Genomic DNA, 27,404 nt, shown 5'->3' with positions numbered 1-27,404 from the left:
CCCTCTTGAAGAGAATGGAGCCATCACCCACACTGGTTTTGCATCCTCCTCACCTATCATTGTCCATCAGCAGCGCCAGGCGCCCGTAGTCCCAAGCCGCTTTCCGAAGACAGGAGAAGACCAGAAGGAGAAGCTGAAAGAAGAAAGAGGAGACCCCATAGGACCTTCTCACATCCCTCCTTTTTGCTTTCTCACTCATGAGCCCAAGCTCGTGCAAACTCTTGCCTCAAGTCGAACTGTTCCTGCTCTGTGATCTCACCACTACTGCCCAAGTGCTCCCTGCTGACCATCAATGATGGTCCCTTGCACTCACTCCCATTCCCCGAGTCAGCTGTATGCACCGGTGCATGGGCTGCACTTGTGTGTGGTTGACAGAGCACCCAGGGGCTGCAGTGCTGGTAGAAATGGCACCCTCCTGGCCCACTCACCAGCCAGAGGATGAAGTTGATGGCAAGCACAGTGGGCACTCCCCCGAAGGGCAGCCCTTCCAGGACGGTGCTGCGGGAGCGGGCACTGAAGCATTGCTCCTCTGTGCTGTTCACCGGGGCATCCAAGAAGATGAGCATATCCAGCGAGGTGGGGGCAGCACCATCAGGTGCCGGCTCCACTGAGTACACGCTCTCCATCAGCGCCATTGTGGGGTCTCACTCTGCAACACAGAGGCATGGTATGGATGGAGAAGCTTTTGCTTGAATAGGGGCCATGGCTCTTCCAGGTCTCCTCCATCAAAATCTGAGGAGTTCACTAAGAGTAGGGCAGGGAGAGGACTGGCTGGTGACCCTGGAGCATTCCCAGTCTCTCCCAGGGAGTGGCTGTGGGACACAGGGCAGGAGGTGTTGCTGAAGAAATCTCACAGCTACTTCCTGCCCTTTCCCCACCCCCATGAAACCCCATGCTATTTGGTTGTCTTTGTCATACCTGAGACAGGTCTCTCACCACCTCTGCCCCTCAGTCCTGGAAGCTGGGTTGAGTCATGGCCACCCCAGTGCAGTCAGCAGGCAGGAATGAGGAGCTGAAGCATTTGTTTGAATTTCTGAGAAAAAGAGCAATGATGATGTTAACAACTCAGATGCTGGGCTGCACTTGCTTCTCTCCCCACAGCCAGAATATCTACTGCCTATGGAATATCCTTAAGCCCTCTGTCCTCCTCTAGCATCACAACCTCCCTTTCAGCTTTCCACCTGAGCAGAATTGCTCCTTCCAAGGTATCGTCTTCAGAAGAATTAGTTTCTCAAAACCCTAAATGCTAAGCTTCCCCCCCACCTTCCCCGGGAGCTGATACCACAGGCTACAGTCCTCACTGACAGAAGACACTTCAAGGTCATTAACGGCCAAGACTGTAGCTTGTTTCCAAAACCTTTCCTACTACCATGCTTTAGGTAGGCGAGGATCCTCTCCAAACATGCGGTGCCTGGGAACCCTGGGAACAAGCACCCTACAGCAGCCAACATGGCTGTTACTCATGGGGATGCCACAGACCTGCGTGCCAGGACACTGATGAACAGCCGCTGCACTCACCAGAAGGACGAGAGAAGAAGGAAGCAGCACAGCAAACACTAACAAACATGGGATGGGGACAAGGAGGCCAGAGTCTCTTTTCCTCATATGCCTGTTGTGCCTCTGTGCCTTAGAGACCCCCCTGGGCACCTTCAGACAGCTGGTTCTGGTGTCTGGAGAGCTGTGCAGCCTTCAGAGGAGAACAACTATGTCTATGGTGAGACCAAGCACAGTCTTTGGAGGCCTTGAGCTGCCAAATACAATTTTGAAGTTGTCCTGGTCCTGAGCAAGGGCTTTTATTGGATTACCTCCAAGGGGGTCCTTCTAACCGCAATTATTCTACATCCCTATTCTCAGGAACTTGTACTCCTGACAAGAACATCTTCTGGCATGCCTGAAGTTTATAAGGAGCTATATAAGTGCCTTGCCTTGTAGACATGCTGGGCACAGTATATTATGGCCAAATTATTGTGACCAGGGCAAAGGTCACGTGAAAACTCAGAATGGTGTATTAACATGTACTCCTGTGAGCTTTGCATTCAAGCCACTGGGCATTCATTCCTCTCATTCCTTTGTATCTATATTCCAGCCACAACTGGGACCCTGCTGCAGTCCCCGCAGTCACACAGACATGGGTGATCCCTGCTGGAAGATGCTCAAAGCCCACAAGGACAGGATTAAGAAATGGAGGACGATGCAAACAAAGACAGCTGGCACCTCCAGGGATCTGAAGTTGTCAAGTGTTTATGGCATTTTTTTCCACCAAGACCAAACAGCATCAACTCTTCTTCAACACCAAAGAAAACCTGATTGAGAGGTCCTTGGGGAGCACAGAGATAGCACACACAAAATGTCTTGGCTTAGAAAGGGGATCTTCCTGAGCTCTACACAGATTTGCTTTTGTTGGGAAACATTTACTTCTGCTGCGTCAGTGTGACAGATGGGAGATTACAGTAGCACGTGATTTTATATACACTGCTGTAACCTCAGCCTCTCTCTCTTAGACCATACAGTTTGCTGCTTGAGGAGATTAGTCCTGTCCTAAAGCTCCTGAGAAACCCAGACACCCCCACCCCACAGCTGAGCAGAGCAGGCAGGCTGAGTGTGCTGAGGCAGGAGCTGACACAGGTTATATGCCTAAGAGACTGACTCTCTTTGATCTCCTCATCCAGGGAAATAAAAGGCTGAGGAAGAAGGAGGTTTTCAAATACAAGAGTTGACAAAAAAAAAAAAGGGTTCTGACAGTCTGGACACTGGGGATTCCCTAGGGATTCTCAACCCAAGCTCTCAAGAGGGTTGCAGAATTTAAGGACTACTCTTGGTGCCTGCAGTTTCCAAATTAAACACAAAAAAGATGATGACTTCTTTATTTTTTATTTTATTTTCTTAATTTCTAAAGCATAAATTTCATCCCAAAGAAAAATCTCCACTGGAAGTCTACGAGTGGCTGGGATGATTGGACCAAGGCTATGCGCCCAGAAGAGCCTGAGGCTCACCTTGCTCCAGGGTTAGGTTGGCATCTGGCTATCTGCAGTCCCTCCTACTGTGCATACGGTCCAGTGTCACCTGAGTCTTGGGCTTCAGTGTCTGCTACAGATCTGCCCATCCTGCCTACAGCATCTTCAGTTCTCCTCAGAGGTCCCTGGCCATATACACATTGATCTGGCCAGTCCATGGTGTCTGGAGACATCACAGCCCACGCTGGGACAGCTGAACATTAGTGTGACTCTCTAAAGAACTGCCAAGTCACCTGAGATATGCTGATACTTCTCTAAATGGCATCCCAGTAGACCTGGGGCTGAAGTACCATCACTGCACCCAGGTGTGAAGTGATGAATGGGCTGGCAAAGCCTCCCTGTGGTGCCCTCATTCATGTCCTGCCTCCCAGCCAAGGTTGGGAGTCCTGTACTTCAAGGGCCAGCACGGCCCCATCAGGATACAACCCCTGACAAGGGACCTCCAACAAGAGGAGACCTGTGGGAAATGAGTGGGCTACTCTGGCAAGTGGCAGCTGGCTTGCCTGCCTCCTGCTTGCCATCAGGCAACCACCTGGGCCACCAGGACTTCTGGCCAGAGTCTGCTCTTTGCTATGGAAATGCTCTCAATCTGTTCCTCGCAATGTGCATATCTCCCTTCCTCTCTCCCCTCCTCCTGTAAGCAGCAGAGCCATTGCCATCTGGCATTTTCAGCTGCTAAATAATTCACTGCCTTTTTGTTAACAAGGAGAGTGTGTCTTTGACCGACAGAGCTGTTAGACCTTCAGCAAATAAACAAGGAGACTCCTAGCAACTTCCAAGTCCCTTCTCTGCCACCACCGCTCCACCACCCAGCGGTAAGATCCTGAAGCTTGTTTCTAGGCACCGTTTTCACGCTTGTAGGAGGAACATCCTGTTGGAGGATGGCAGGGTGAGGGGGATTTTCACAGAGATCTGTACAAGTTGTCTTTCCCTATCAAGTGCTTGTTGCTATCCCCTTCCCCCAGTAGCAGATATTTTGCTCCTGGTGGCCAAAAGCAACGGGTTTCTCCTGGAGATGGTACGAGTATCTCCTGTTCCAAGCTCTCCTGTGTCAAAATTTCCTAAATGCAATCCTTCACTCTCCCAGCCCAACCAGTTCATGTCTCTCCACCTAGCACTGCTGTTTCAATATCAGACTGCAGAGAGAAATTTCAGGAACAGAAGGTACCTGAAGACCCAGTCCAGCTCTTTCCCCTCTCTCTTAGGCACCTCCAAAGGAGCTCAAAGGAGCCATCATGTCATGCTTAGGCCTGTAACACAGTGTATCTCAGCTCCTCTGAGGCTGATGCTGAGGTCACTCTCCTGCCCTTTCCCTGGTCCCTTCAACCCCAGATAACCAGAGAAACTTACCTCCAAATACCCAAACCAGTACTTTTCTAGACCATTTGTTCCAGCTAAACTCACCTTTTATGGTGCCGCTCTTAGAAAAGTTTATATAAATTATATAGCTGCAGCATTACCATTAAAATAACTATTGGGAGCAACCAGCTAAAAGTAAATCATGTAGCTGCTCTAGGTTCAACACATGCAGCAGAAACAGTGAGAGCAGATTTCTGCTCACGTGCACCAAGAACAGCTTGAGCTCAGACCTGTAGGACATGTTCAACCTCCCTCTGGTTGGACAGTTACATTTTTTGGTATACAGAGTTATAGATCACAGGAACACTGCAGGTCACACTTGAAGTCACTGCTGAAACCCGTAAGCTAAATTTTCGCACCACACATTCTGCAGTACGCAGGTGACAACGCTCTGTGATAGTATCTGAAAGGTTCAACCAAACTCACAGCATTGCCAAAACAGTTCCTGTTCCCAGCTATGCCACTGCCATTGTGCTTTTCCCGATCTTAAGGGCCAAAGGAGGAAATACTGTTGCGAATAACAGAGCTGGGTGGGTACCTTCACCTCCGGAAGGCGTCAGGACAGCTTCCGTTAGCTGTGTATGAGGCAGTGCCTCTAGATGCCAACCACAGACAGGTGTCCCTCATCAGCCCTGTTCCGGAGAGCAACAGCAATGGACTAGTCAAGAAACACAAGAGTGGACAGGGATGCAGTTGGGAAAATGAAGCAATAACATAAAGGCAGAAATTGCAATATATGATCTATCCATTATAGGTCTTACTTAGAGGAAAGATGCTAAAATAGGGTTACCAAACATACAGAGCAATAGAGACAGGCACTCCTTCTTTCTTCTCTTCTTGATGGCTGTGAATGGACAATGAGTGTATGAGATTTGTCATCAAAACTGATTTGCTGGATAATTTCTATGACGCATTTTCAGTGTATAAGGTTTGCCTTGAATATTCAGTGCCCTCTTTGTTTTGTTGATATACCAGCATATGTTTATTCTCTCTGGTTGGGTGGGCACTAATCCAGAGAATCAGATTTCCAATTAAAAATAAGGCATGTCTTAATTGCGAATACAATTTTTCAAGATTTGTCTTTCCCTTGAAGCATCCTGCCAGCAAACTCATTTGCTAGGGGATTCACAGACAGCTGGAGTAGCAAAACATCAAAACAAAGTCTTAGGAGCACTGAGATGACTAAGCTGAGCTTTCCAGCATGCCTACACACACCCAGCCTCAGTGCCCCACTCTGGCAGGGATAGGGTTAATGATTTTGGCTGGTGGGTGGGCAGCCAGAGCACAGGGTTGCTGATGGAGCAATCGGTGGCTGAACAAAACAGCAGAAAAGCCAGGCTGAGGACCTAGACCATGTCTCCTAGAAAACAAGCGTCTGTGCTACCCGACTGCCTCTGCATCCTTCTTCCATCACAAGTCCATTTGGGCCAGGCTGCAGGAGGGGAAAACAAGGACCACTGTAACAGGGAGATCAGGCTCACGCCTTGGTGTGCACAGAACCAGGCAGGGAGGCAAACCTCCAGTGTCCCACCCTGCGGGACTGCAGTGACTGACCTTGCAGGACTGCAGCGAGAGGGCAGGACACCTGAGCCACTGCCACTGACTCAGCACGGGTAACCAAGTACCTCAGGATGGGAAAAGGCTCATCGACACCCTGCACTGAGCTCAGCACACACCCCAGCAAAGACAAATACGGAGTATGGTGACCTCTTATTTCTGTAGCTCAGTGCATGGCAGAACAGGCCACATTTGTCCCTAAGAAAGATGAGCACAGAGGGGATGGGACCACAGACAGAGCCCTCCAAAACCCCACAGAAGTCCAAGGCTCCCTGACTCTCCCTTCACCCTTTCCTCTTAGATTCATGGCCTCCAGGTCCAAAAGGCAAAGAGAGGTTCTGGTTGCTCATGGCCCGTGAAGTGAGCACATGTGGGAAAGCAGCATCCCTGGGCACAGCTCTTTCCACCTGCTTCAGTATCCCCAGGAAAGGCACCTGTACAGGAGACCAACACCACTGTGGCAGCGCTCTACGTCCCCTGGGGCTGTTACCACAGAGACTGGAGCCAGACCCTGCTGGGGAGCCAAGGTACTGGATGCAGAGAGATTGATGGCACAGACTATTGGGGTGTCCTGTGCAGGGCCAGAAGTTGGACTCAATGATCCTTGTGGATCCCTTCCAACTCAGCATATTCTATGATTTTATGACACTGACACTGGTGTGAATGCTGTGCCCACACCCTGTGAGGCCACGGCATAGACAATCCACCAGCAGAAGACCCCATCCCATCACCAGTAGGACATGGGACATACACCAGCCTGTTCTGTTAGCCTGCTGGAAACCAGATTCATCTTCCAAACAAGGAGAACCAAGAGCAGCAACATGGCTGGTGGGCAATAGAGGCTGGGGTTAGTAGGGTTTGGAGGCAAAGGACCACTCTGCAGCAACAGATGACTCCTAACAGGTATAAAACACCTGCTCAAAGACTGCTTTTGTCATTGCCAATGAAGATATGATACTCAGAGAAGCCAGGAGGACTCATGTTCTCATTGATCCCACTCCCTCCCCACCCATACCCACCACTCAATGAGTTCAATGAGTGTGAGTGCACAGCTGAGTGCATAAATCTGCTTAAAAATGGTGTAGATAAACTTCACCTCCACCAGAAAGCTCTGGCACTGCTCTCCCACTGAGAAGCACAAATGCCTGCCAGGCTCATTGCCAGTCAGGGCAGGAATGCAGGGGGAACAGCCAGCCCATGAGCCCACTCAGATCCTGGGGATGCGAAGCCCATGGCGAGGTTCTTCCCCTCAGTGGTGAGCCTGCCTTTGGCATTGCCACTCCTATCCCCAGGGCTTCACCATTCCCAACCTGTCCTGCCAACACTGTCCATATAAATAATGTAACCCATCAGGAGGCTGAGACTGATACCATTTTGGGGAGCCAAGCAAGTTTTTCTCTGCTCAGGAGTCGTAGGTTGCCACTACCTTCAGGAAACCCTGTGCAGGGTCATGCTGCCCCAGGGACTCACCTGAAACCAATACAGCATTTAAGAGCCAAACCCTCCCCTGCCACATCTCCCTGCAGTGGCTGCCACGTCACCTCCAGCTATCTGTTCTCCCCTTCTTGCCCAGCACCACCATGTAGAGTGGGGTTTTGGCACTTGGACAGATGAAGCTCCACGAAGTTTTTGAAGGAGAAGACATTCCACTCCCCAGCCTCTCTTGAGACTGTGTAGGACAAAATTCTGGCCTTCCTCTGTGGTACCAAACAGCCACCTGCATAAGCCCCTTCTCCTGTGAGCCAAGCTGATTTGCTGCAGCGCTCCTCAGCACAAGTATAAAGCCAAATCCCAGGCAACCGAGAGCAAACAGTGCTTACAGTGAGATCTACAGCCAGAGAGATTTGTTTAGGCCAGTGCGTGGGAGATGCTGTGCACAGAGCAGCTCTTCTCCAGCGCCTCCTCCACACATGTGTTAGCCAGCGGCTGCTGAAGCCAGCGCACTGAGATTGGGAAGGAAGAATCGGAGCGGAATTTATTCGTTCCACTCCCAGCCATTTTTGCCACAAGCTGCCACTGCAGGCTGGCTCTAACCCATGTTTGGTTTGCATTTCCCTCTCCTGCTGTGCACACAGTGTGTTGAGCCCCTCACACCACACTTTGTGTGTGCAAGGCACCAAGCAAACATGAGCTAATGGGGCTGCAAGCTCCTACGGCAGGCGCCCGTCACTCATTCTGTATCGTGCACCCTTGTCCTCTGATAACACTTAAATCAACACTCTTCAGCACAAAGGATTACGTGGGCCAAGCGCAGCCCAAGCAGAGGGTGGGGAGCTGCCGGGCTGCTAATAAGCAATGGCTGGGAGCAGAAAGCCAGAAAAAGCGGCCTTACAATAAAGATGGGACAGACTTTTAAATAGGGCCTGTAGTGACATGGTTTTAAACTAAAAGAGGGTAGATTCAGACTAGACATATGAAAGAAATTTTCTATGATGAGGATGGTGAAACACAGTCACAAGTTGCACACAGAGGTGGTAGATACTCCATCCCTGGAAACATTCAAGGTCAGGCTGGACAGGTCTGCGAGCAACCTGGTCTAGTTGAAGATGTCCCTGCTCATTGCAGGGGGGTTGGACAACATGACATTTAAAGGTCCCTTCCGTCCTAAACTTTTGTATGATACTATGAAAAAGCCAGGGCTGACTGTGGGGGATGGAGACCCAGGTAGCTCACAAGTGGGAAAGGGGCAGGGTATCATCCTGGGGTTTCCAGTTAGCATATACACATGTGCATGCACTTCTATTCAGAAAAACAGTACTTCAGGAAAACACTAACCCTGGTACCACCACATTCCTGCTCCAAGCTGGGATGGTGCATGCTCTTCACAGTCCTTAGAGCAACCTCTGCTCTTGCAGTTAATTAATGATGACACATGCAGATGAGGACACCTCCCAGCCCCTGCTGCCTTTGTGACTGAGGGCCATGGCAGCTGGCCCTAGGGAAGGGTTTGAGTTTCCCTGCAAAGGGTATCTCTGGGCTGCTTATTGCTTGCCAGCTCCAAGACCACAGTATGTGCCCACATACAGCCAGTCTCACAGAGGCAGCTTACATTTGGCCTTGAAGATTAGAGGAAGGCACCTCTCAGTACGGCTTCAACAGGGGTGGGATGGCTTCTTCTGCCACCCAGGTAACTGTTCTCACACAGAGGAGGATTTTAAGGCCTTTGTGAAGGAAAGTGCCACCTCCACTGGGAAAAACACTCCCTTGTGGAAACCTATATACAAACCAGGAGCAGCTGTGCCTTGGTCAGGCCCTGAAGCTGTCACTGTGAGTCACAGGCATCTTTCACAGTGCCACAAGATGCTAGGAGCACTGTGGTCCCTGGAGATGGGGGAAAAGACAGCGTGAGATAGGGAAAAAGCAGCTCTTTCCTGCCCAAGTCCCTTCCGTTGTTTAGGGAGCAGGGAGCTGTGGAAGGTAGAAAGGAGTGGGAGGTTCACATCCTGCCTTTTATAAAGCCACCCACTGCAGAGACTGTCAGCTGCAGGAGCAGCCAGCACAGCTATATAGCCATCACTAGTGAGCAGAGGGAACTTCACCCGAGGGCAGAGGGAAGGAAATGGCAAGGAGGGGACTTGGATTGTGCATGAAAGGGACACAGATCGAGAAGCCAAATATCACACTGCTTGGGCCAGGTGATTCTGGTGGCTTTGCACCCCAGTGTCCTGCCTGGCCAGGATGGCATGGGCCACTTGGGGATGGCAGAGACCTCACCACTGAGCTGGTGGAGAAAGCAGGTGCATTTCAAGCCCTTGCACAGCCACTCTCAGCTGCTGAGCTCCAGCCAGCCCTCCTCACAGCTCATGGCCACAAGCCTGCTGTGCCATGTGGGGTGAGCATGGGCACATGGTGGGCTACCAGGGGTCTGGCACTCATGCTGCTGGGCCCAGCTCTGCTCCACTCCAGCCTGCTGCTCCCTGACAGTACTGGGACCTGGGAGTACTCTCCCACTGAGCACCCTCATCCCACAGCCTCCTAGGAGTCAGTGGGCAGTGTTATGTTGATCTGTCGATCCCCTTCTCCTGGGGCCAGCCATGTACCTTTCTCCACACTGCTCTGGGGGATGCCTTGGTGCCCAGCTGCCACCAGCCTCTCCACCCTTCGCTCCTCCCCAGCTTCAAGCAGCCACAACATCCCCCACAGCTGATTCTGCTGCAGGAGCAAAAAAGCACTCCTGCCCTGCCCAGCTCCCCTCTCTGCAAGCACAAAAGCTTCCTCCTGAGAGCAGTGCATTACAATGCTATATATATATATATACAAATACACACACACAAAATACAATTTTAGAGCATCTGCAGAGCTAGAACATTTCTATTGCCTGTGCTTGGTGCCAGGAGAAGAGTGAGGTTTGGGCTGCAGCAGGAGACCATGAGCATACCACATGCCAATCCTGGCCTTGACAAGGCTTTCCTCCCACCTCTGCCCAGCTTCCGAGCAGATTTGGGTAACACCATATGACTGGGATGAATCACGCCACCCTGGGAGCACGGGAGCTGGCAGCTCAGTGAAGGCTCTGGCACCAGCGAGTTGCACAAGCAGGGATGGCCCCAGAAGATGCTGTGTAAGTCGCATCCAGCCGTGCCAGAAGGATTAGCTGTGCCAGAGGGATTAGCTCTCAGCACACCGGTTTGAGTCAATAGTGCATCAAAGGGAAGGGAAAGCCTTTGATGGTGTACACAGGTGCCTGCAACAGGAGGACAAGGGGAGAAGGTGCTCCCCAAGGCCTGGCTTGGCCACCTTCTTCCCCTGGGGACTCATCCATAGGGGAACAATCAAATCAACACCTATCTCCCAGAGTGTAAGCAAAATTTGGTCCTTTCAAAGAAGGAGAGAAGAGACTGAACCCATCTCACAGTCTCAGCATCAGATTGCGGTGCCTTTGCCTGAGCCACGGGCCAGCTGCCTGCCCTCCCACCAGATCCTGCCCCCATGCAGGGCAATCCTGGTGCTGCTTTTCACTGGGGCAGCAGAGGGAGCAGGCAGTCACTCTCCTCTGGTCACTGGGACACACATCCAGCCGCCTTTGCAGCCCACACAGCCTTTGGGGGAGATGAAAGCTGTTGCTGCTGCAGCCAAAGGAAGGTGGCTCTCCCAGGCACATGTGGAGCTGCAGACACGTGGCTCTGCAAAGCACTGACCGTTTCAGCCTCCTCCCAGTGCGGGTGCTCACATAAGGTGACAAGACAACTTGTCCCCATCATTTCCATCACCCCTGGGGAATTCCCCTCGCTCCAATCACGCACCTGCCGCAGGGCACAGTAGAGCCAAGCAGAACAGAGCAGACAGCCCATCACACCCACCAGCTTACTCCTATCTCCTCCATGGAGAGGACCTGGCGAGATGGCCCTGAAGCATCAGAGATAAGGGGGAAATCACAGGACTTTTGGGGCAAAGACTGGGGTTCAGGATCTCCCCCCATACACATGTATCACAGGCAGGTGGCCCAGAACACAAGATGAGTGGGACACAGATGGTCAGGAGGCAGACTCTGTTGTGCCAGTGCTGCAGGCTGGCCCTGCCTGCACCTACCACGCTGCCTTCCTGCCCGGCTCTGGCTATGCCCACTGGCCAGCAGCTGCCCACAGCCAGCGCAAGGGGCATTGGGAGTAACAGATGTGATGGAGAAAAACACAAGAAATGGTTTCTTTCCCTTCAGGCAGAGAAGGAAGTGTCACATCTGGACATGTACAGCAGCCAGGCTGGGAAAGGGACAAGGCACTGGGAGGAGAGAAGCTGTGGGCTGGGAGGCACAGCATCGCCCAGAGGATGTGAGACAGATGGCAGATTTGGCAGCAGGGTGGTCACTGAGAGACCTGCAAGCTCTTTCTGCTGCAAGAGCAAGCAGAAACACAACACTGTGTGAGGGCTGTCAGCCCAGCCTGGCAGGTTTGCTGGGGGGTCACATCCTTTCAAACAAGCCACATCCAACAGGCAGCATCAGAGACACTTCATGGGCAAGTCAACCTTGGAAAAAGGCTACCTAGGATCGGGGGGAAATGGGAGGGAAGGCAGAGAGATTGTCCTTGATTTCTCTTCACAAGCCTGCCTTCCCTGCACACAGGGCACACAGCCAGGCTGGCACTCAGGGAAGGGCTGGAAGCCCCTGCGCTGCTTTGCCCACTTGGCCAGCAGTGCAGGGTCCCCAGGCAGCCAGCCCCTGCCCTCCACATCATCACTGCTCACATGGAACAGAAAAGAAAGGGAAATTAAACATGAGGCACTGCAGCAGACAGCTGCAAAAGGAGCTTCCCCAAGTTCATGCCCCCTTCTTCTTCCAGGGCACTTGGGGCACAGCAGAGCCAGCACCAGGAATGCAGCCGACCGAAGAGACTTGGGGACCTAGAAGGGATCAGTGTCCCAGCAACAGCCACTGCAAGCCTCTTCACAGCCCAGCAGCTATTGAGACCCCACCACAATTAGCAGGAATCAGACAGGCTCTATGTCCATTTCAGCAGAGATGCTTGGGGATGGAGCATTGATATGGAGGTGTTTGCAGAGTGGCTGGGTATCCTGACCCTGTCCCACTCAAGGCTCTGCTCAAGGAGGGAGAGAGATACCATCCCGCTGACACAAACACTCTCCCTGCTTTCCATGTCTTGAACAAGGTGGGCCCTGAGGAGCAGAGAGTGTTCCCCAGCATGTTCAGGGAACATGCAGCCAGCCTCCAGCACTGAGAGCAGGACTGGACCTGATGGTCGGCAGATCCTGTCACAAGCCTGTGCAGCTCTTCTGCCCCAGGGGATGGGGAGGATGCAGCACTGGGACAGAGGGCTCCCACGAGCAGCTGGGCAGGTGGAGGGATACCCCCAGGCATTGCTCCCAGCTTGGACTTTAAAGGCTACACACATACAGAAACTTATGCTGCCTCCAGGATATTTTCCACCAAAAAACCCCCATGAAGCCCAAAGAAATGTGGAGTGAAATCCCTTCTCTGCTGAAACAAACTGCATCGTGCCTTTCATGAGGGCTGAAAATTCACCTTCTCATTCTGGAGGGAAAGAAACCCCTGAAGTTTTACTTTGTGCAGGGGCTGTCCAAACAAACAGCCAGCCCCTCAGATGTACCTGCCAGGATGAAGTAATTCTGAAACCTAGTAACTACCCTGGAACACACAAAGTCATCATAGTGTACGTATGTACCCAAGACAAGACTTTGTGTATGGTCATAGTTTCTATAAGTCCAATTACTAAAGTTTTGCATAGCGAGCTTTATCCAGCCCAATCAGAGAATGGTATTTGCAAAAACATCCATCCCCTGACTTTCCTGAAACAACTGAACGAAATCTGAAAGTCTTTAAAATGCACCATTCTCAGGAGGTGACACAGCCACTGCAGCTCTTATTATCAGTATTTGCTTTGTTGGGGCTTTTTTCTTGTTTTTAAAGAAGGAAGAGTTTGATGAAATTTCATGGAAGAAAACATAAGAAATTAAAAACTCAGATAAAATAATACTAAACTTGATGAAAATCTCCCAACAGAAAAATCCAATGAAGCTGCTTGATGAAAAGATTAGCAGCAGTAATATGAAAGGAAAAAGCAATAAAGAGGACTTGGAACCAGAACAAATAAAAGAATTATGACTCTTGGAAACATACATCTGACTTAAAAGTAATAAGATTTTGTCTGAACTAAAAACTTTTTAAATTAAAAGACAGCCAATTTAAAACTGGAAGTTCTTACAACCTACATGCTAAGACCTTAGATCCCTCTCACCAGTGAAAAATAAATCAGTAGAAATTCATGTAGTATGTCCTTGGTGCCAGATCTGCTCAGTGGGAGCTAAAGCCTGATGAACTGCAAAAATGGCTCTGACAGCATCAATCTTTTTTGAAAGCAGAGGGAAAAAAATGTTTCAATTAACTTAGTACATGGATTAGTTTAGTCAAAGTTCTGAAAAATTACTGCAGGTTAATGCAGGAGAGTTTGGTTCCCTTTCAAAGCCCAATGAAGATGAAGTGTGAGAGGATAACCTCTACTAGTTCTGAATTCCTAAATGCCAGAAATAATCAGGATATATCACCGGCTATATTTTACATCTCCTCTAATAAAATTCTCTTCCTATGATATGGTATTATAGTAATACAATATAGTATAGCAGTATGGTATTGTTAAATTCATTACGTATATAAATAATGTTTTCATAAACTTTTTCTCTTTTGTTTTGTAGATCCATACATTTTAAGCAGTTTTATTTAACCAATCAGAAACCACTTTTTAAGTGCTCGCTTTCTGCAATTTGAATTGAACTTCATTTTCCACTGAAATACAGCTGGACCAAATTTATAATAATGATGTGATATCTAATAAGAAATACAGCACTCACCATTTTGTAATGCAAGTAGTATAGACATTAAATATCCAAATAACCATATATTATGCTGTAAACTCACTCACATAAGCATGGTGCAGCCTCCTGCTTAGCCCTAAGTACCACATCATACTCATCAGTGAGAATCAACTTGTCCTTAGCAAAAGAGTAAAAGTGTACAAGCATAGCGAGATTAAAAATAGGTATTTAGGTTTTGGCTTTCTGATCATTAATTTAAATTGTGACTTTAATCCATCCATCCTACTCAGCAGAAGGTCAAGAGCCAAACGAGGCACAGATCAAACTTATTCTGAAGTCTACGAAGTTTGGTTTGTTTTTCTGCCCTCTTTGCCATTACACTTCCACATAGTTCTGCCCTCCCTGAGAAAAGTAGCCCAGAAACACAATGAATAGTGCATGTCACTAGCCTGGAGTCTGCAAACCCTGGGAGTCTCCTACTTGTGTAGCTCGCATACTCAGGGGAGCAAGGCAAACCTCAACTTCTGGTCATTTCTCCAATGCTGCCTTGGTGACTGAATTTGTCAGAAGACAGAACAAATAAGCACAGAAGTGTTGAGGCTGAAGAGAGATCATCTAGTCCAGCCTTCCTTCTCAAAGCAGGGTCGGCTAGAGGAAGTTCTGCAGGGCCATGTAAAGGTAGGTTTTGAATATCTCCCAAGTATGGACACTCTTCTCCAAACCACAGCAATGCCAAGAAGACCATCCCAACCTGCTGTTGGAACCAGATCCACCAGCCAGGTGTCTCCTAAGCTCCATGTTACTAGGGGCTGTCCCAGTGCCAGCTGGGATCCCAGCCGCTCAGGTGCCCTGTGGCCACAGCCAGCCACTTCCATGCCTCACAAGTCAACCCTCAGCTTCCCAGCCCTCACACAACCTCAGCACCTCAGCCTGTGCCACTTTCCTGATGTGTCATCCTAGTGTGGGTAACCTTGCTGCATGGGTAGCAGAGCAAGAGGATTCCTCCACCAGGGTCACCTTGGCTTGGCCAGTGCAAGGTCCCCAGTCCTTGTCTCAGGATACCACAGGCTTACTTTGGAGAACAGCTGGGAGCCACTGCCCAACTACCCTTCCAAACCTGAGGTTTGCCCTAACTCGCCCCCTGCAGCTCATCTGAATTTTAGTCTCCCCTTGTCCATCCAACACAGCACGTTAAGGGCCTCATTGTCTCAATTTCCATCACCCGTGCCCCAGCTGCCTCCTACCACCAATTCCCAGCTAACAATAAAGTGCTCTCCAGTGAAGCAGGTTCCCTTCCTTTACGTCAGGAGGAATTCAAAATTACATGATGATGTATTTTTCCACCTTTCACAGCCTGCTTTTCAGCACTTGGGGAGACAGTAGAGCTTGGCTTGTCCAGATCCTGCCTTCCTCTCAACTCACCCACAAATCTGCAGATGACAAGACTTTGGTGCTGGGGATAGGGGAATCGGGTCACCCAAAGCTTCTGCATACTCCCACTGAACAGGAGCACTGAGCCCCTCTGCTCTGGGATTCCATTTTAAACACATCTTTATTTGAGATCAAACTACCACTATGAGAAGCCCCTCCTTGGTCAAAATGGTACCCACAGCTTCTCACGGGGATGCTGCTGGGAACTACACAACTGATTCCTGTGTTGAAATGCTTCTATGCCACGGTGTTCATGCTCTCCAGAGGCTGGGCAACATTACAGCAATTTCAATCAGGAAGTCAAATTCTCGGGCAAAAAGGTTTTCTCTGCAGCCCTTAGCATGGCTGCAGCTCTTAAGCCAACACAGCTATCATCCAACAGAGGGCTATACCAGGACAGACAAGGCAGGACAGCACTGGGGCTTAGGTAACTATCAAAATGAGTCATAAAAAGCAAACCTGTTGAGGAGGTGCGAGATCGAGCCATGGCTGAACTGCCACAGAGTTGAGGGTGACACATGGACCAGGGTAGAACGCTGGGAGAGAGAAGCCCATGCCCCCTGTCAGGCTACTCTACCTCACCTTCCTCTGCTTCTGCACAGACCCACTGTGCCCTTTCTCACCCATTAACCAGCAACAATAGTAGACTGGACGATGGGAAGGGCTGTGCACCTCCCTGGACTGCTGTCCCATTGTTCCTGTAACAGTGTGAGCAAATTGCTGCCATTGTCCCCACCTAATAACAAGGTGTGATCATGTGATCACAGTCTAATTACCGTCTCAGACATATTTCAAGTAGTAACTTCAAGCCAGCTTTGAAGAGGTGTTTAGGCACCTTAAAGTGCAGGTAGATGCCAAGTGGGATCTTCTAAAGCTCTAAGACCTTGTTTGAGGTTGATACCTGGTTAGGGACTGAATGTGATCAAGTTATAGCTGAAAGAAATTGGGACTGGAGCTGCTTCTCCTGAAATAATCTCAAAGCAAACCTGCTCTTACTCTGAGCACAGTGCATCAGCAATGCAATGTTTTCTTCAAACTTGGAGCTAGGTACACAAAATATATTTACAGCAACTAAAGTAGGTAAGAAATGCATAAGTGACAACAGTAGAAGGCTTTGGTGTTTATAGGACTCATGGGGGAGTCAGCATTTGCACAGCACACTTATGTTTGCCTAAGAGTTTAGGTGATTGATTAGTTTAATATCAGTTGAATTCACTTGTGGGTGTTAGAAACATTTCTCCCTCTCCTTGCTGCTTTGGGAAAGCTCTCACAGTCTGTTAAGAGAGGAGTATTTCCTGTGAGAAATATTTTAAAGCAGTGACACTCCTTCTTTTACAACTCTGCAGATGTAGGCTCTGAAGCTGTGCTGAAATCTGCCTTACGTTCCCTTGGCCCAGAAGTCTCTGCATGGAAGGAGGGCAAGTATTTACCTGTGAGGGCCTATGCACATCCCTGATCAGCATCCCCAGAAAGCACTGCTATTTCTGTTCTGGTTTGCAGGACCACCCTATGCTTTCCATTGTCAGCAGCCAGCAAACCAGGGATAAAATAGTTAACTTCAGGGAGAGCTTTAAAGAGGGGAGCAGTTACAGAGCGATTCAAGTGTTATCAGGCAAAAAAAATAAAAGAGCTCAAAGGCATTAGAATGGAGTTTCAGGAGCCAGGATGGAGCCAAGGGAAGAAAGCAGAGGTTTAAGCTCCAAGGGAAGCCGGAAAAGCCCATATGTGCTATGGAGTCAGAGGCTGCAGGGGTGCTGGCTGCCTCCCTGCTTTTATTTATTACTTATTTGTTTGCCAGTGGCTGTTTGCCAGGATACTTAAGACAAATCCTTCCTGAAGGAGCTGCTTCTGCTTCCCTCTCCATCTGTTGCCCAGCCTTGACCACCACTTTGCAGGGCAGCAGGGAAGGCAGTGAGGCCAAGGCTCTGATCTGGTATTAGGGTCATTCTTTCTGCTTTCTATTTTTTCCACTTTCTCCCCTCTGAACAAATACTGCAAACCACTACAACAACACCTTTATCCCAAATGGCATATTTTGCTGTCTCTCTGCTGCTCAGACAGGCAGCCTGACGGCCATACAGCATCATAGATCCCCAACATGGGGCAAAGTGCTTTCTCATATCTTGTTTGCCCACCTGGTTTTCCCACCACACCCTGCTCCCCCCTGAACTCTCTGAAAGGGGAGAAGGCAAGTATGTGCAACAGTCCTGGGGATGGTGGCTAAACAGTTAAAAGGAAAAAGATGTTCATGCAGAAATAATATCTGCCAGCCAGACAAAGGTCTCTCTCTCTTTCTCCTGGATAACACTCCTTCTATTCAGGTTTCTGAATAGCAAACCTACTGTGCTGGAGAGGATGGGGAAGCAAGTGAGAGAGAAGGCAGGGCCTTGATCCATGACAGATCTGGATGAAGTTGTAAACTGGGGGAGAGCAGCTTAGCCAGAGCATTAGATCATCCCGATCCAACAGCTCTCTCAGAGTCATCAGTATCACAAAGCTGGAGGGAGAAATGGGGAGAGGTTCCCCCTCCTCTCTCCTGCCCGTACAAAGCAGATCTAGCACCATCAGGTGTGGCTCCCAGAAGGAGGATTCTGTGGCCAGGATGACGTGGGGACCAAGCATAAGCCATGACATGACACAGCGGTGGAGTGACATTTTATCTCGCATCACAGGACAGTGGTGCAAGTCAGCATGTGTCCACTGGGAAAGGACACTGAGGGGCTGGGGCTCACTCCCTGTTTCTGCCACCAACTTGCTCCAGCAGCCCAGGGAAGCCACTGCACCTTGATGGGCCTCAGCCACCCATCAGGCGGGCGGACACAAGCATTAATTAAAACCAGTTTGCTACGTGGTCCAGGATGAAGGCAGGCAAACGGTGTCTAAACAGAGCCAAGTACCCAGATATCTTCCATAAAACCAACTCGTTCCTAACTCCCGGACCCGCAGAGCGGCCCTCGTGCGCTGTCCCGGGGCTGCCCGAGGCGATGCTGGCTTACCCCCACGGTGAGCATCCCCCGCCGCAGTCCCACGCGGCAGGCGCAGCTCGGCGCGGGCGGACCAGGCTCAGCCCCAAGCACGCTTCCCCCCCACCCCAACCACCCTATAGCCAGGTCGCGCCCCCCGGCCCGTCCTGCATCCCAGGAGCGCCCCAGTCCCCCCTCGCCAGAGCCCCGCCGCCCGCCGGGACCCCGCCCGCTGCCGCGGCGCCGCCGGCCGAGCCCCGCCGGCTGAGCTCTGCAGCCCGACTGCGGCTCCCGCCCTGCCGCCGCCTCCCGCCCCGGACTCACCTGCCTGGGGAGCCCCGGCCCCGCTTACTCCGGGCCCCGCGCCCGCCGTCCCCCCGGGCTGCCCAGCAGCGGCCCCGGCCCGGCACCGGCAGGGGAAGGGGAAGGTGCCGGGGCCGGAGCCGGGGCCGCCGCCCCGCCTCCCCGCCCGCCCCGCTGCGGCGGAGAGGCCGCGGTTCCCGGGCTGCTCTCGCCGCCTCGCCGGTGCTGGGGGCCGGGGCCTGCGGTGCCGGAGCTCTGGGCCCCGCGGGGGAGCCGCCTCCCGGCCCGAGCCCCCGCCGCGCTCCCTCACCGTGTGTTCCGCGGCATCCGAGCGGGGGGCGAGGCGGCGGCCCCGGCGCTCGGCGCGGGGAGCTGCCGGCGGAACGCCTGGGTGCGGGGTCTGCGCGTCTCAGGCTATTTCTGGGTCTGAGGCTGTGCCCGCCGCATCCGCCGCTTCGATCAGCTTCCGCGGCGCTCGGCTCCTCGGGATGGCTGCCCGGCGTGTGCCACGGGGGAGAGCGGAACGGGCCTCCGGGACCGACAGCCAGCGCGGTGGGGGTACACGGGGGGTCAGCCTCCAACACAGTGGCAGGGGCAGGTGGGTGGGTGCATATGAGACCTCAGCAGCGTTTGCAAAACCTCTCCCCTTGATGCAGCATTGCTCAGCTGCTCGGCATGGATGGCGGCAGGGGTGGTAGCAAAGAAACTTGCTAGGGGTTTTGTTCCTGCAGAGGGTCCGTGCCTTCCTGTCATCAGGAGTGACCGGCAGGAAGGACAGGGACCTGACCCCACCAAGGTGCAAAGGGGCTTCGAGAGCCTCGTTTTCCTTAGGCATCCCACTCGGCTCCCCATTTCTCCAATCTGTGAGGATGCAGGCAGTGCACTTTATGCTGGAGAAATGGACAGCAGCACATCCAGGGTTGCAGTACTGGATGTCTCACATGGCTACCAGTGTTCCCAAGTGATGGTCAGAGACACCACCTGCAAGTGAGCTACCGGGCTACAGTCACCAGAATGTGACTGGAGGGAAGTCTCACTGATATCCCGGTTGCTTCATTGGCTCCTGCCTCCTATGGGTGGCTTGGGGTCCCACATCTGTGGCTTCTCCAGATGCCAAGTAAACAGTGTTGTTCTGCAGCATCCTCTGAAGGCTTGTTTGGGCTCATTTCATCTCTTTATGGTCTAAGAAGCACAGTTCAGTGATTAAGCTCCAGCCATTTAAAGAACCTTCCAGTCTCACAAGCACAACCATGAAAACCATGAGGAGAAGCATCAAGAAACTAATAGAAGATAATAAGCTGCCAGCCAAGAACCTTCCTTCATACTGCAAGTGGAAATAGGCTGGCACAGCTCATGGACCATGAGGAACCAAGGGGTGAAAGCAAAGTGGCCCCCATAGCGTCTTTCTTTTTTCAGGCTACCAAAAACCGAGGTAGCTACAATGCCTTTTGGTAAAACTTCACTATAAAGGAGACCTTTATCTCCAGCCAGGGACTTCTAGGAGCTACTATAGCCAAAGCAAAGTATGCCTGAAACTTTAGGGAACAGCCAAATAAAAAAAAGACCTCCAAATCACTTTCACTGCCGTCTTCTTCAGCCATATGTATGATGTGAATAATCCACACAGCTTGCCCTCTCACTCCAGACAAGCCAGTGTCAGTCCTACAGCATCACCAAGGCTTGGAGACCTTGACTGCTGCCTTGCATCAGGGGACACTCAGGAGAGAGCAGACATGACTGTGCCAGCTTAGTGCAACATGTGCTCTGCAAACACTGAGCAACAGGGGCTTGTGGGAGAAACAAATCTGGGGGGATTTTCTAAAATGTCTCGTGACTGTGATCTGCCACTGGGTCCCCAGTATTTGATACCCTACTTCTCAGAGAGTGAAGATTGTGTTTTTCATAAGCCATGGCTTCTCTGACCTACTGAATGGAAACTAACATCCTCCATCACTTAAACTGGCAAATGCTGCTGGGAAATCTTGACTGCTGAGCAGAGCTGGTAACCTTGCTGCTGGTATGCTGCCCCAGTCCCAAAAGAGTGAACACCTGCTCCCCCTCCTTTGGCCTACCAAGACATCAGGGATCAGACAAAGCTGGACAAATCTAGCCTGTGCATAAGCCATTCCCTAGGGATATTTATTCTTCCTGCTTCTGGCACAGATTGTGCCTAGTTTAGAATAGAATAGAATAGAATAGAATAGAATAGAATAGAATAGAATAGAATAGAATAGAATAGAATAGAATAGAATAGAATAATAACCCAAAAGGGAAACATAGAGGAGCTCAAACAAGGACAAAAACTCCTTTGTTCCTTCAGTGGCCATGATTTTGGCCCAAGAAGAGCCTTACAGATATGGTCTCACAAGGGCTCAGCATCCCATGGTTTTTAAGTCTCTCCATACGCCTGGGAAGCACAAGCAGTGTGTGGCTCAGCCTCCAGCTGTGTGTGTGGAGGAGCTGATAACCTCCTTCCCACATTGTTTCTAACCCTGCAGCAGTGCGGGAGAGACATGGAGCTGCAGCCAGGAGCAGCAGGGGGATGAGGCACAAGGAGCTGCTTTGCAGCTAGGACTGTAGCACTGCATCCTGCTTGTCTGTGTGATGCTTCCAATCACAATTCCTCTTTTCCATCGTTTGTGGCTTTAATATTTAAGCTGAATTTCTCCCGGCAGGCTCAGGGACTCTGGCTGAATTTGTCTAGACACATTTCAGGCAAGATAGTGCAACTGTTCCTGAGAATAACGTCTGGAGAAAAAGACTAATGTGTCTATGTTTTTTAAAAAAGCTGTTGGTTTCCCCTTGGGCAGCACCAGTGTCTCTGAGGTTTGGAGCCAAATACTGGCAAAGGTGTGGCCTTTAGCTGGGGATGTGTCTTTGAATACCCCTGTGGAGCTGGTGCATGTGGAGCTGGAAAACTGCAGTTTGCACAGACTAGGGGCAGACTTGAAGGGTCTGGGAATGAAAATACCCTTTAGTCCCTGATCCCTGCACCCAGCCAGACTGTGTGTCTGTGTCCCTGGCTGACAGCCCAGATTGGTATGGCATGGCACTGCTGGGATGTCCCCATGCTGGTTGCTCCCCACAAGGATGGGTGGGCCAGCTGCAGTGCAGCAAGCGTGGCCTGCAAGCCCTTGACCGGTGTTTGCCTTTAGGCAACCATCAAAGAGAGCCCTGACCTCCCTAGTGCACGGGTGGGAGCCAGTACGGGGCTTTGTGGGGCTCTGTGGTGTGGGCAGGCCTGGACACAGCACCTGGGAAGCAGGGCTTGGAATGGGCAAAAGCAAAATGGCTGGTGCTGGCATAGCACAGCCCTGGATGTGGTCCCAGACTTTCTTACCTGCAAACTGCTTCCAGGACAGAATTGTCTGTTTCCTTGGAGGGCTCATGGAATTATTACATTTTGTTCATGCTTCAAAAGCAGGAATGAATTTGTTCTCATCCCTGGAACAAGTGGGGTATTACCCTCTGTGTAGAGTTGAAAGCTCACACCTGAGGAGGTCGGAGCTGCGCCCACCCTGCAGTTCTGGGCGGCTTCCCCCTGGCAAGGGCTTCCTCTCCCCAGACCTGCCGGCCTTTCCCAGCGCTGCCTGCCTTTCCCAGCGCTGCCTGCCTCTTTCCCGAAATACCTCCTGCTTGCCGTAACTAAGGAAACGGGGCTGCTGTCGGCAGCAGTTCCTCGTAGTGCGGACATTGCTAAGTCTCGGAGCGCGGGGGAGCTGCGGGTACACTCCACGCTGAGGCAGTGCCAGCCCCAGCCCTGCCGGGGCCCCCGGGCTGCCCCACAGCCGCTCCCGGAGCCCGAGTGCGGGGCAGCGCCTCCCGCGTACACAGAACCGCAACCCCCTGCGCAAGGGAGGGCTCTGTGCCCTTCACTGGGCCTGCCTGGCGGGGACCTCCGACCTCAGGGAAATGCTTCTCCCTTCCCACAGGAGACCGTGGGACTCACGCTTTGCAAAAGGAGAGGCTGGCAGAGCTGCAGCAGAGGCTGAGCCATCATCACACCAGCCACCTCAGTTCCGTTAATTAAAAAAGTTAATTTCTTAATTTTCAAGTGCTCACCCTGGACCTTCTCAGGGCTCTTTGAAGGCAGCTTGCCATTGGGAATAGCTGAGAAACTGGGACCATAGCTGCTACGCTGGGAAATCATCTCTCCCCCATGCCGGCTCCCTCGTGGTTTGGTGTCTGCGTGCTTATAATTTCAAATCTGCTTCAAAAATCACCCACCACCTAGGCTGCGTGACCACGCACTAATCAGTTACATTAAATATGCTAATTGGCTCTTCCCAATTGCCAGTCAGCTGGGACAGTGTGGTTCAGTGCTTGTAGGCACAAGATTTCTCTGTGGCTCCAGATCTCAGTTTTTTGGCTGACCTGAGTAAGCAGGTATTACCGTGATGCTGCCCAAACACAAAGACATCTGCCCTGCTCCAGAAGACACCCTGGCTGGGCCCTCAGCACAAGTTGTCCAAGTATCTGATGCAGCTTAAACCCAGCATGCCCATCTAAACAATTACCATCCCTAGCCCTCCCGGCTGTCAGCCACTACTGCCTGCAGCAGTGCCTCTGTGGATACTCCCACCTGCTCCTGTAAAACCACAAGCCACTGATGCAGCTTCTTGCTTGGGGCTTTCCTCTCTTCACCTCAACATCCTGCCACTAACCAAATGTTCATCCACTTTTCCCTCCCCAGATCCTGCCTCTTGCAACATGGAGCACTTCGCTCACCTTTTTGAAGAAGGACCCATTGGAGAACTTCTCCTAGACATGCAGGTTTGCACTTGATAGCACCAATCCAGCTTTTGTTTATCAAACATTCTTTGTACTGCTCTGCAAATAGCTAGTCTACACTTCCCCAGAGGTCAGACCAACTGCTCACCTACCCTGTCAATGCCATTCTGACCTAGCCCCATGTCTACTTTGAAAGCCTAGGGAGTGCCATGTTGCTTCCTTGTGGTCTGGAAAGAGATGCAGAAAGGAACATGGGTCTATTTACTCTGTGGAAAATACATCTCCCTCTCTTAGACATATGTCTGTTAGAGAGAAACAAATTAATGCATTGTTATATGGAGCTTGAAGTGGAAGTCATGGATCAGAGCAAAACATTTTCTGGAAATCTCAGGGAAATGACCCCTCTGCTTCAAGAGGTGCAACTGGCAATTCCTGACAGAGTTAAAAAAGATCTAGGCTGAGCACCTGACCTTCTGAAGGTCAGAAAATGGCATTTCTGATGATGTCTAGAGCAATGAAAGATTTATTGCAGATATACCAGGGAAAAGTGATGGTAGTTTTAATGAGAATATCAGTGGATTATAGATAGGGGAAAGATGCAAGCTAGCAGGCTGAGCTGGGAGAGCCACTGAGGAAGATGCACATCAGGTAATGAACCATACTGTTCTGGCCAAATGCAAGGGCTCTGCATGCAGGCTGTGTCTCTGCCCACATGCCAGCCTTCCTGGGAGAAAACACTCAGTGCACTGATGTCCTCCCTTGGCTAAAACAGTTGCCAGCAGCACAGCTAGCTAATGCATGGGGGCACAGTCCTTTGTGAAAGTCATTAACACTAAATAGGCTGTCTCATATACTAAATATTCAACAAAACCATCTTTGCTGAGTAGTTCATTGGCCTTTCCTTTATGTACAGAATAGCATCAGAATTAAAAAAAAAATACCAAAAGAAAAGAAAAAGAAAGGGCTGTTCTAGGTCAGAAAAGGGATTTATATAGGCTAGTATTTTGTTTCTGAAAGTGGCTGGCAGCAAACACCTTGAGAAGAACATAAGAACAGAGCAGAAGGATGATGCTCCTATAGTGTCCTCTCCGACTCACCAGCAAATGCATCATTCTTGAAAGAGATTCAGAAGCATATAGAAGGTGGGCATCCATAGCACCTTGCAGCAAGGTGTTCCCTGGTTAAGCCACATATTGTATGAAAGGCACAGTGTCTCTTGTGGCTCTTCTGATCTGAGGAGCTACTTTCACCCACTTCTCAGACTGGATCATGCAGTCAGCATTTGAGCCTAATTGACAACAAATAATTATTTATTAATTTCCCTGCTAATGCTGCTGTCTTTACCTGTGGTTTTACTGTGTGTATAATTTATCATCTTCAACTAATTTCATCTTTTATGAAGACAGGCTGAGAGAACTGGGGTTGTTCAGACTGGAGAAGAGAAGGCTCGGGGGAGACCTTACAACAGCCTTCCGGTACCTAAAGGTGACCTACAAGAAGGGTGAAGAGGGACTTCTTACAAGAGCATGTAGTGACAGGACAACGGGGAATGGCTTCAAATGGAGAGTAAGTTTAGATTAGATGTTAGGAAGAAATTCTTTATTGTGGGGGTGATGAGGCACTGGAACATTGGTCAGAGAAATTGTGGCTGTCCCATCCCTGGAAGAGTTCAAGGCTAAGGCTGGATGGGAATTTGACCAACCTGGTCTAGGGAAAGGTGCCCATGCTCATGGCAGGGGGTTGGAACTAGATGATTTAGAAGGTTCCTTCCAACCCAAACCATGCTATGATTCTATGGTTCTATCCTTTGCAACACTTTTCTCCTTCCCCTCCTTTCCACGTGCACTGAAATGAAGGCGTCACTCAGGTGGAGATAATGCGGAGTTTATCGGGATGGAGTTACACTGGGGGGGAGCTGGGAATGCTCAACTGAACTGAAACCAGAAGGGAAATGTGAATGAATGACATGCAATTAATGGCTAATACTGCCACCCCATGACAAGCGGAGTCCTGAAACACTGGTGATCACTGCTGATCGCAACCTTGTTTCTGGTCCCTCATCCACCTTCCCGCTGCAGCTCCCGAGCAAAAGCTTGGAGGACTCCTGGGGCACATTTAGCCATGTTGCAACAGAGCACGAATCACTGCAGCCGGTAAGATTCACATCAGATCCATCTTTTATCCTTCTGCACTGCGGACTGCAGTTCTCACCAGTGACAATTTGGGGAGCTGGGGGTGGGGGCTGCTCTTCAGGTGGATCCCGTTCTGGGAGAAAGTGCTGCCCTCCCAAGGGAGATCACAGCTGCAGGGCGGGGGATTCCCCAGCAGAGCTGGAGAGGGCAGAGATCTCTCTTGTGCTGTGATGTTTGGCTTCCATCCCACGACCACAAATGACCTCCATCTGCGAGACCGTGGGCAGGCCAGCACTCCCGTCCCGTCCCTCCTCCCGGCCTCTTCCCTCTCGGCCTCCTCCCGGAGCTCCCGGCGGGCTCCCAGCGCCATCTGCCGGCTCGGCGCGGCACCCCCGCCACTCCCGCGGCCCGTGCGGTGCGGAGGGCTATCCTCTCCCATGAGCCAACCCATCCCCAGCATCCCGCGGGCCATTCCTCAAGAGGCGACAGACTCACAGTCACACGTGGACCTGCAGCTCTTAGCTGCAAACATGTCGGAGAGAGGCCAGCGGCAGCCCTGGAAAACTGGGCAGAGGGCGGTAGCTGGGTGCCCTGGGAGGTCCGACGGAGAAGGGTCGGGGCTGAGAGGGTGCCTGGAAAGCCAGTGCCCCCTGCTCAGAGCCCCTCTCATCCCAGCGATCACCCCAGTCTGCTGGCTCTTTCTGGCCCCAACAACCCTCGTACTTTCCAGCTTTCACATCACACCAAAGTTCTCTCCATCCCAGCATATTCACCTCTTTTGCTCCTGTTTCCCAGCTCCTTCCTGTTCTGCCCTCCACACCCTGCCAAGACTCCTCCTGCCTGAGCTCTCCACAGGGCTCACCTTGGCCCTGGTCCCTTCGAACTCCCAAAGAGACTGTGCCCCTGTTGTGCAGCCCTTGCTCCCTCTGCTCCCTGGGTGCAACGTGCCTGCTACCCCCTTCAGCTCTATGGGGCAGCACCCTTTCCCAAGCTGTGAGTGAAACAGATCCTGGCTTCTCCTTCTGGCAGGCATTTTGGAGACCTAGGTGCTGGCTGTGCTTACCCCATATCCACCAGACAGGAATCTGAGAGAAGCAAGTGAAGACAAGTCTGGAGAAAGTCCAAGTCTCACTGCTGTGGAACTTCTCCCTTATATTTTTTCCTCATTTTTCTGTTTCCTCCCCCAACTCCTCAGTGGGTCTTCAGAGGGGAATAATTCATCCTTCTTCTTGCTGTTTACACTGTGGTCTTCAGTAGTCATCCCCTGCAGTCGTCCCCTGAGGAGAACCACCGCTTCTTCAGTGTAGTCCTCTGTTTGATTTTCTCACTCAGTCGCTGTTCCTGCAGGGAGGGAGAGTATGGCCAGAGGTGCCATCCCCACAGCAGACACCACAGTGACTTTGTAGGCCTTGGACTATGACTGTTCTTTGGAGATGTCCAGAAGCTTGGGGATAAGGGAAATTTAAATCCGATAGATGCATGCTCTTTCTTCAGGCAGACTGATGTGTAGTTGCCATTGACACAGTGCCAGCAGCCTAACCTTGGTCTTACTCAAAGCAGTGCTATGGTCTTCATTTGTTTGATATTAAATACATCAAGTGGTTTCTGGAAACTAGCAAATAGCTACC

The 27,404-nt window shown here is 51.1% G+C and overlaps 1 protein-coding gene across 3 annotated transcripts in view; it reads right to left on the bottom strand.

Annotated features, from left to right (window-relative positions):
- TMEM63C (transmembrane protein 63C) overlaps positions 1–19,282 on the bottom strand; it is a 32,391-nt gene extending 13,109 nt beyond the window's left edge. Inside the window, exons 1-5 of one of the 3 annotated variants that reach the window (XM_017831564.1) lie at positions 18,935–18,984; positions 4,912–5,005; positions 919–1,033; positions 429–649; positions 54–133 (exon numbers count right to left, since the gene is read on the bottom strand). In XM_017831564.1, the coding sequence (XP_017687053.1) occupies positions 54–133; positions 429–635 (287 nt within the window). In that variant the 5' untranslated portion in view covers positions 636–649; positions 919–1,033; positions 4,912–5,005; positions 18,935–18,984. Of the gene's footprint in view, positions 1–53; positions 134–428; positions 650–918; positions 1,034–4,911; positions 5,006–18,934; positions 18,993–19,223 lie in introns of those variants that run through there. The other 2 variants (XM_017831566.1, XM_017831565.1) reach the window with 2 other exon arrangements.
- Positions 19,283–27,404: the final 8,122 nt, after the last annotated feature.

The sequence above is a fragment of the Lepidothrix coronata genome, unplaced genomic scaffold (assembly GCF_001604755.1).
Source record: "Lepidothrix coronata isolate B3197 unplaced genomic scaffold, Lepidothrix_coronata-1.0 Scaffold192, whole genome shotgun sequence".
Lineage (NCBI taxonomy): Eukaryota > Metazoa > Chordata > Aves > Passeriformes > Pipridae > Lepidothrix > Lepidothrix coronata.
This window is presented reverse-complemented; position numbering and strand designations above follow the sequence as displayed.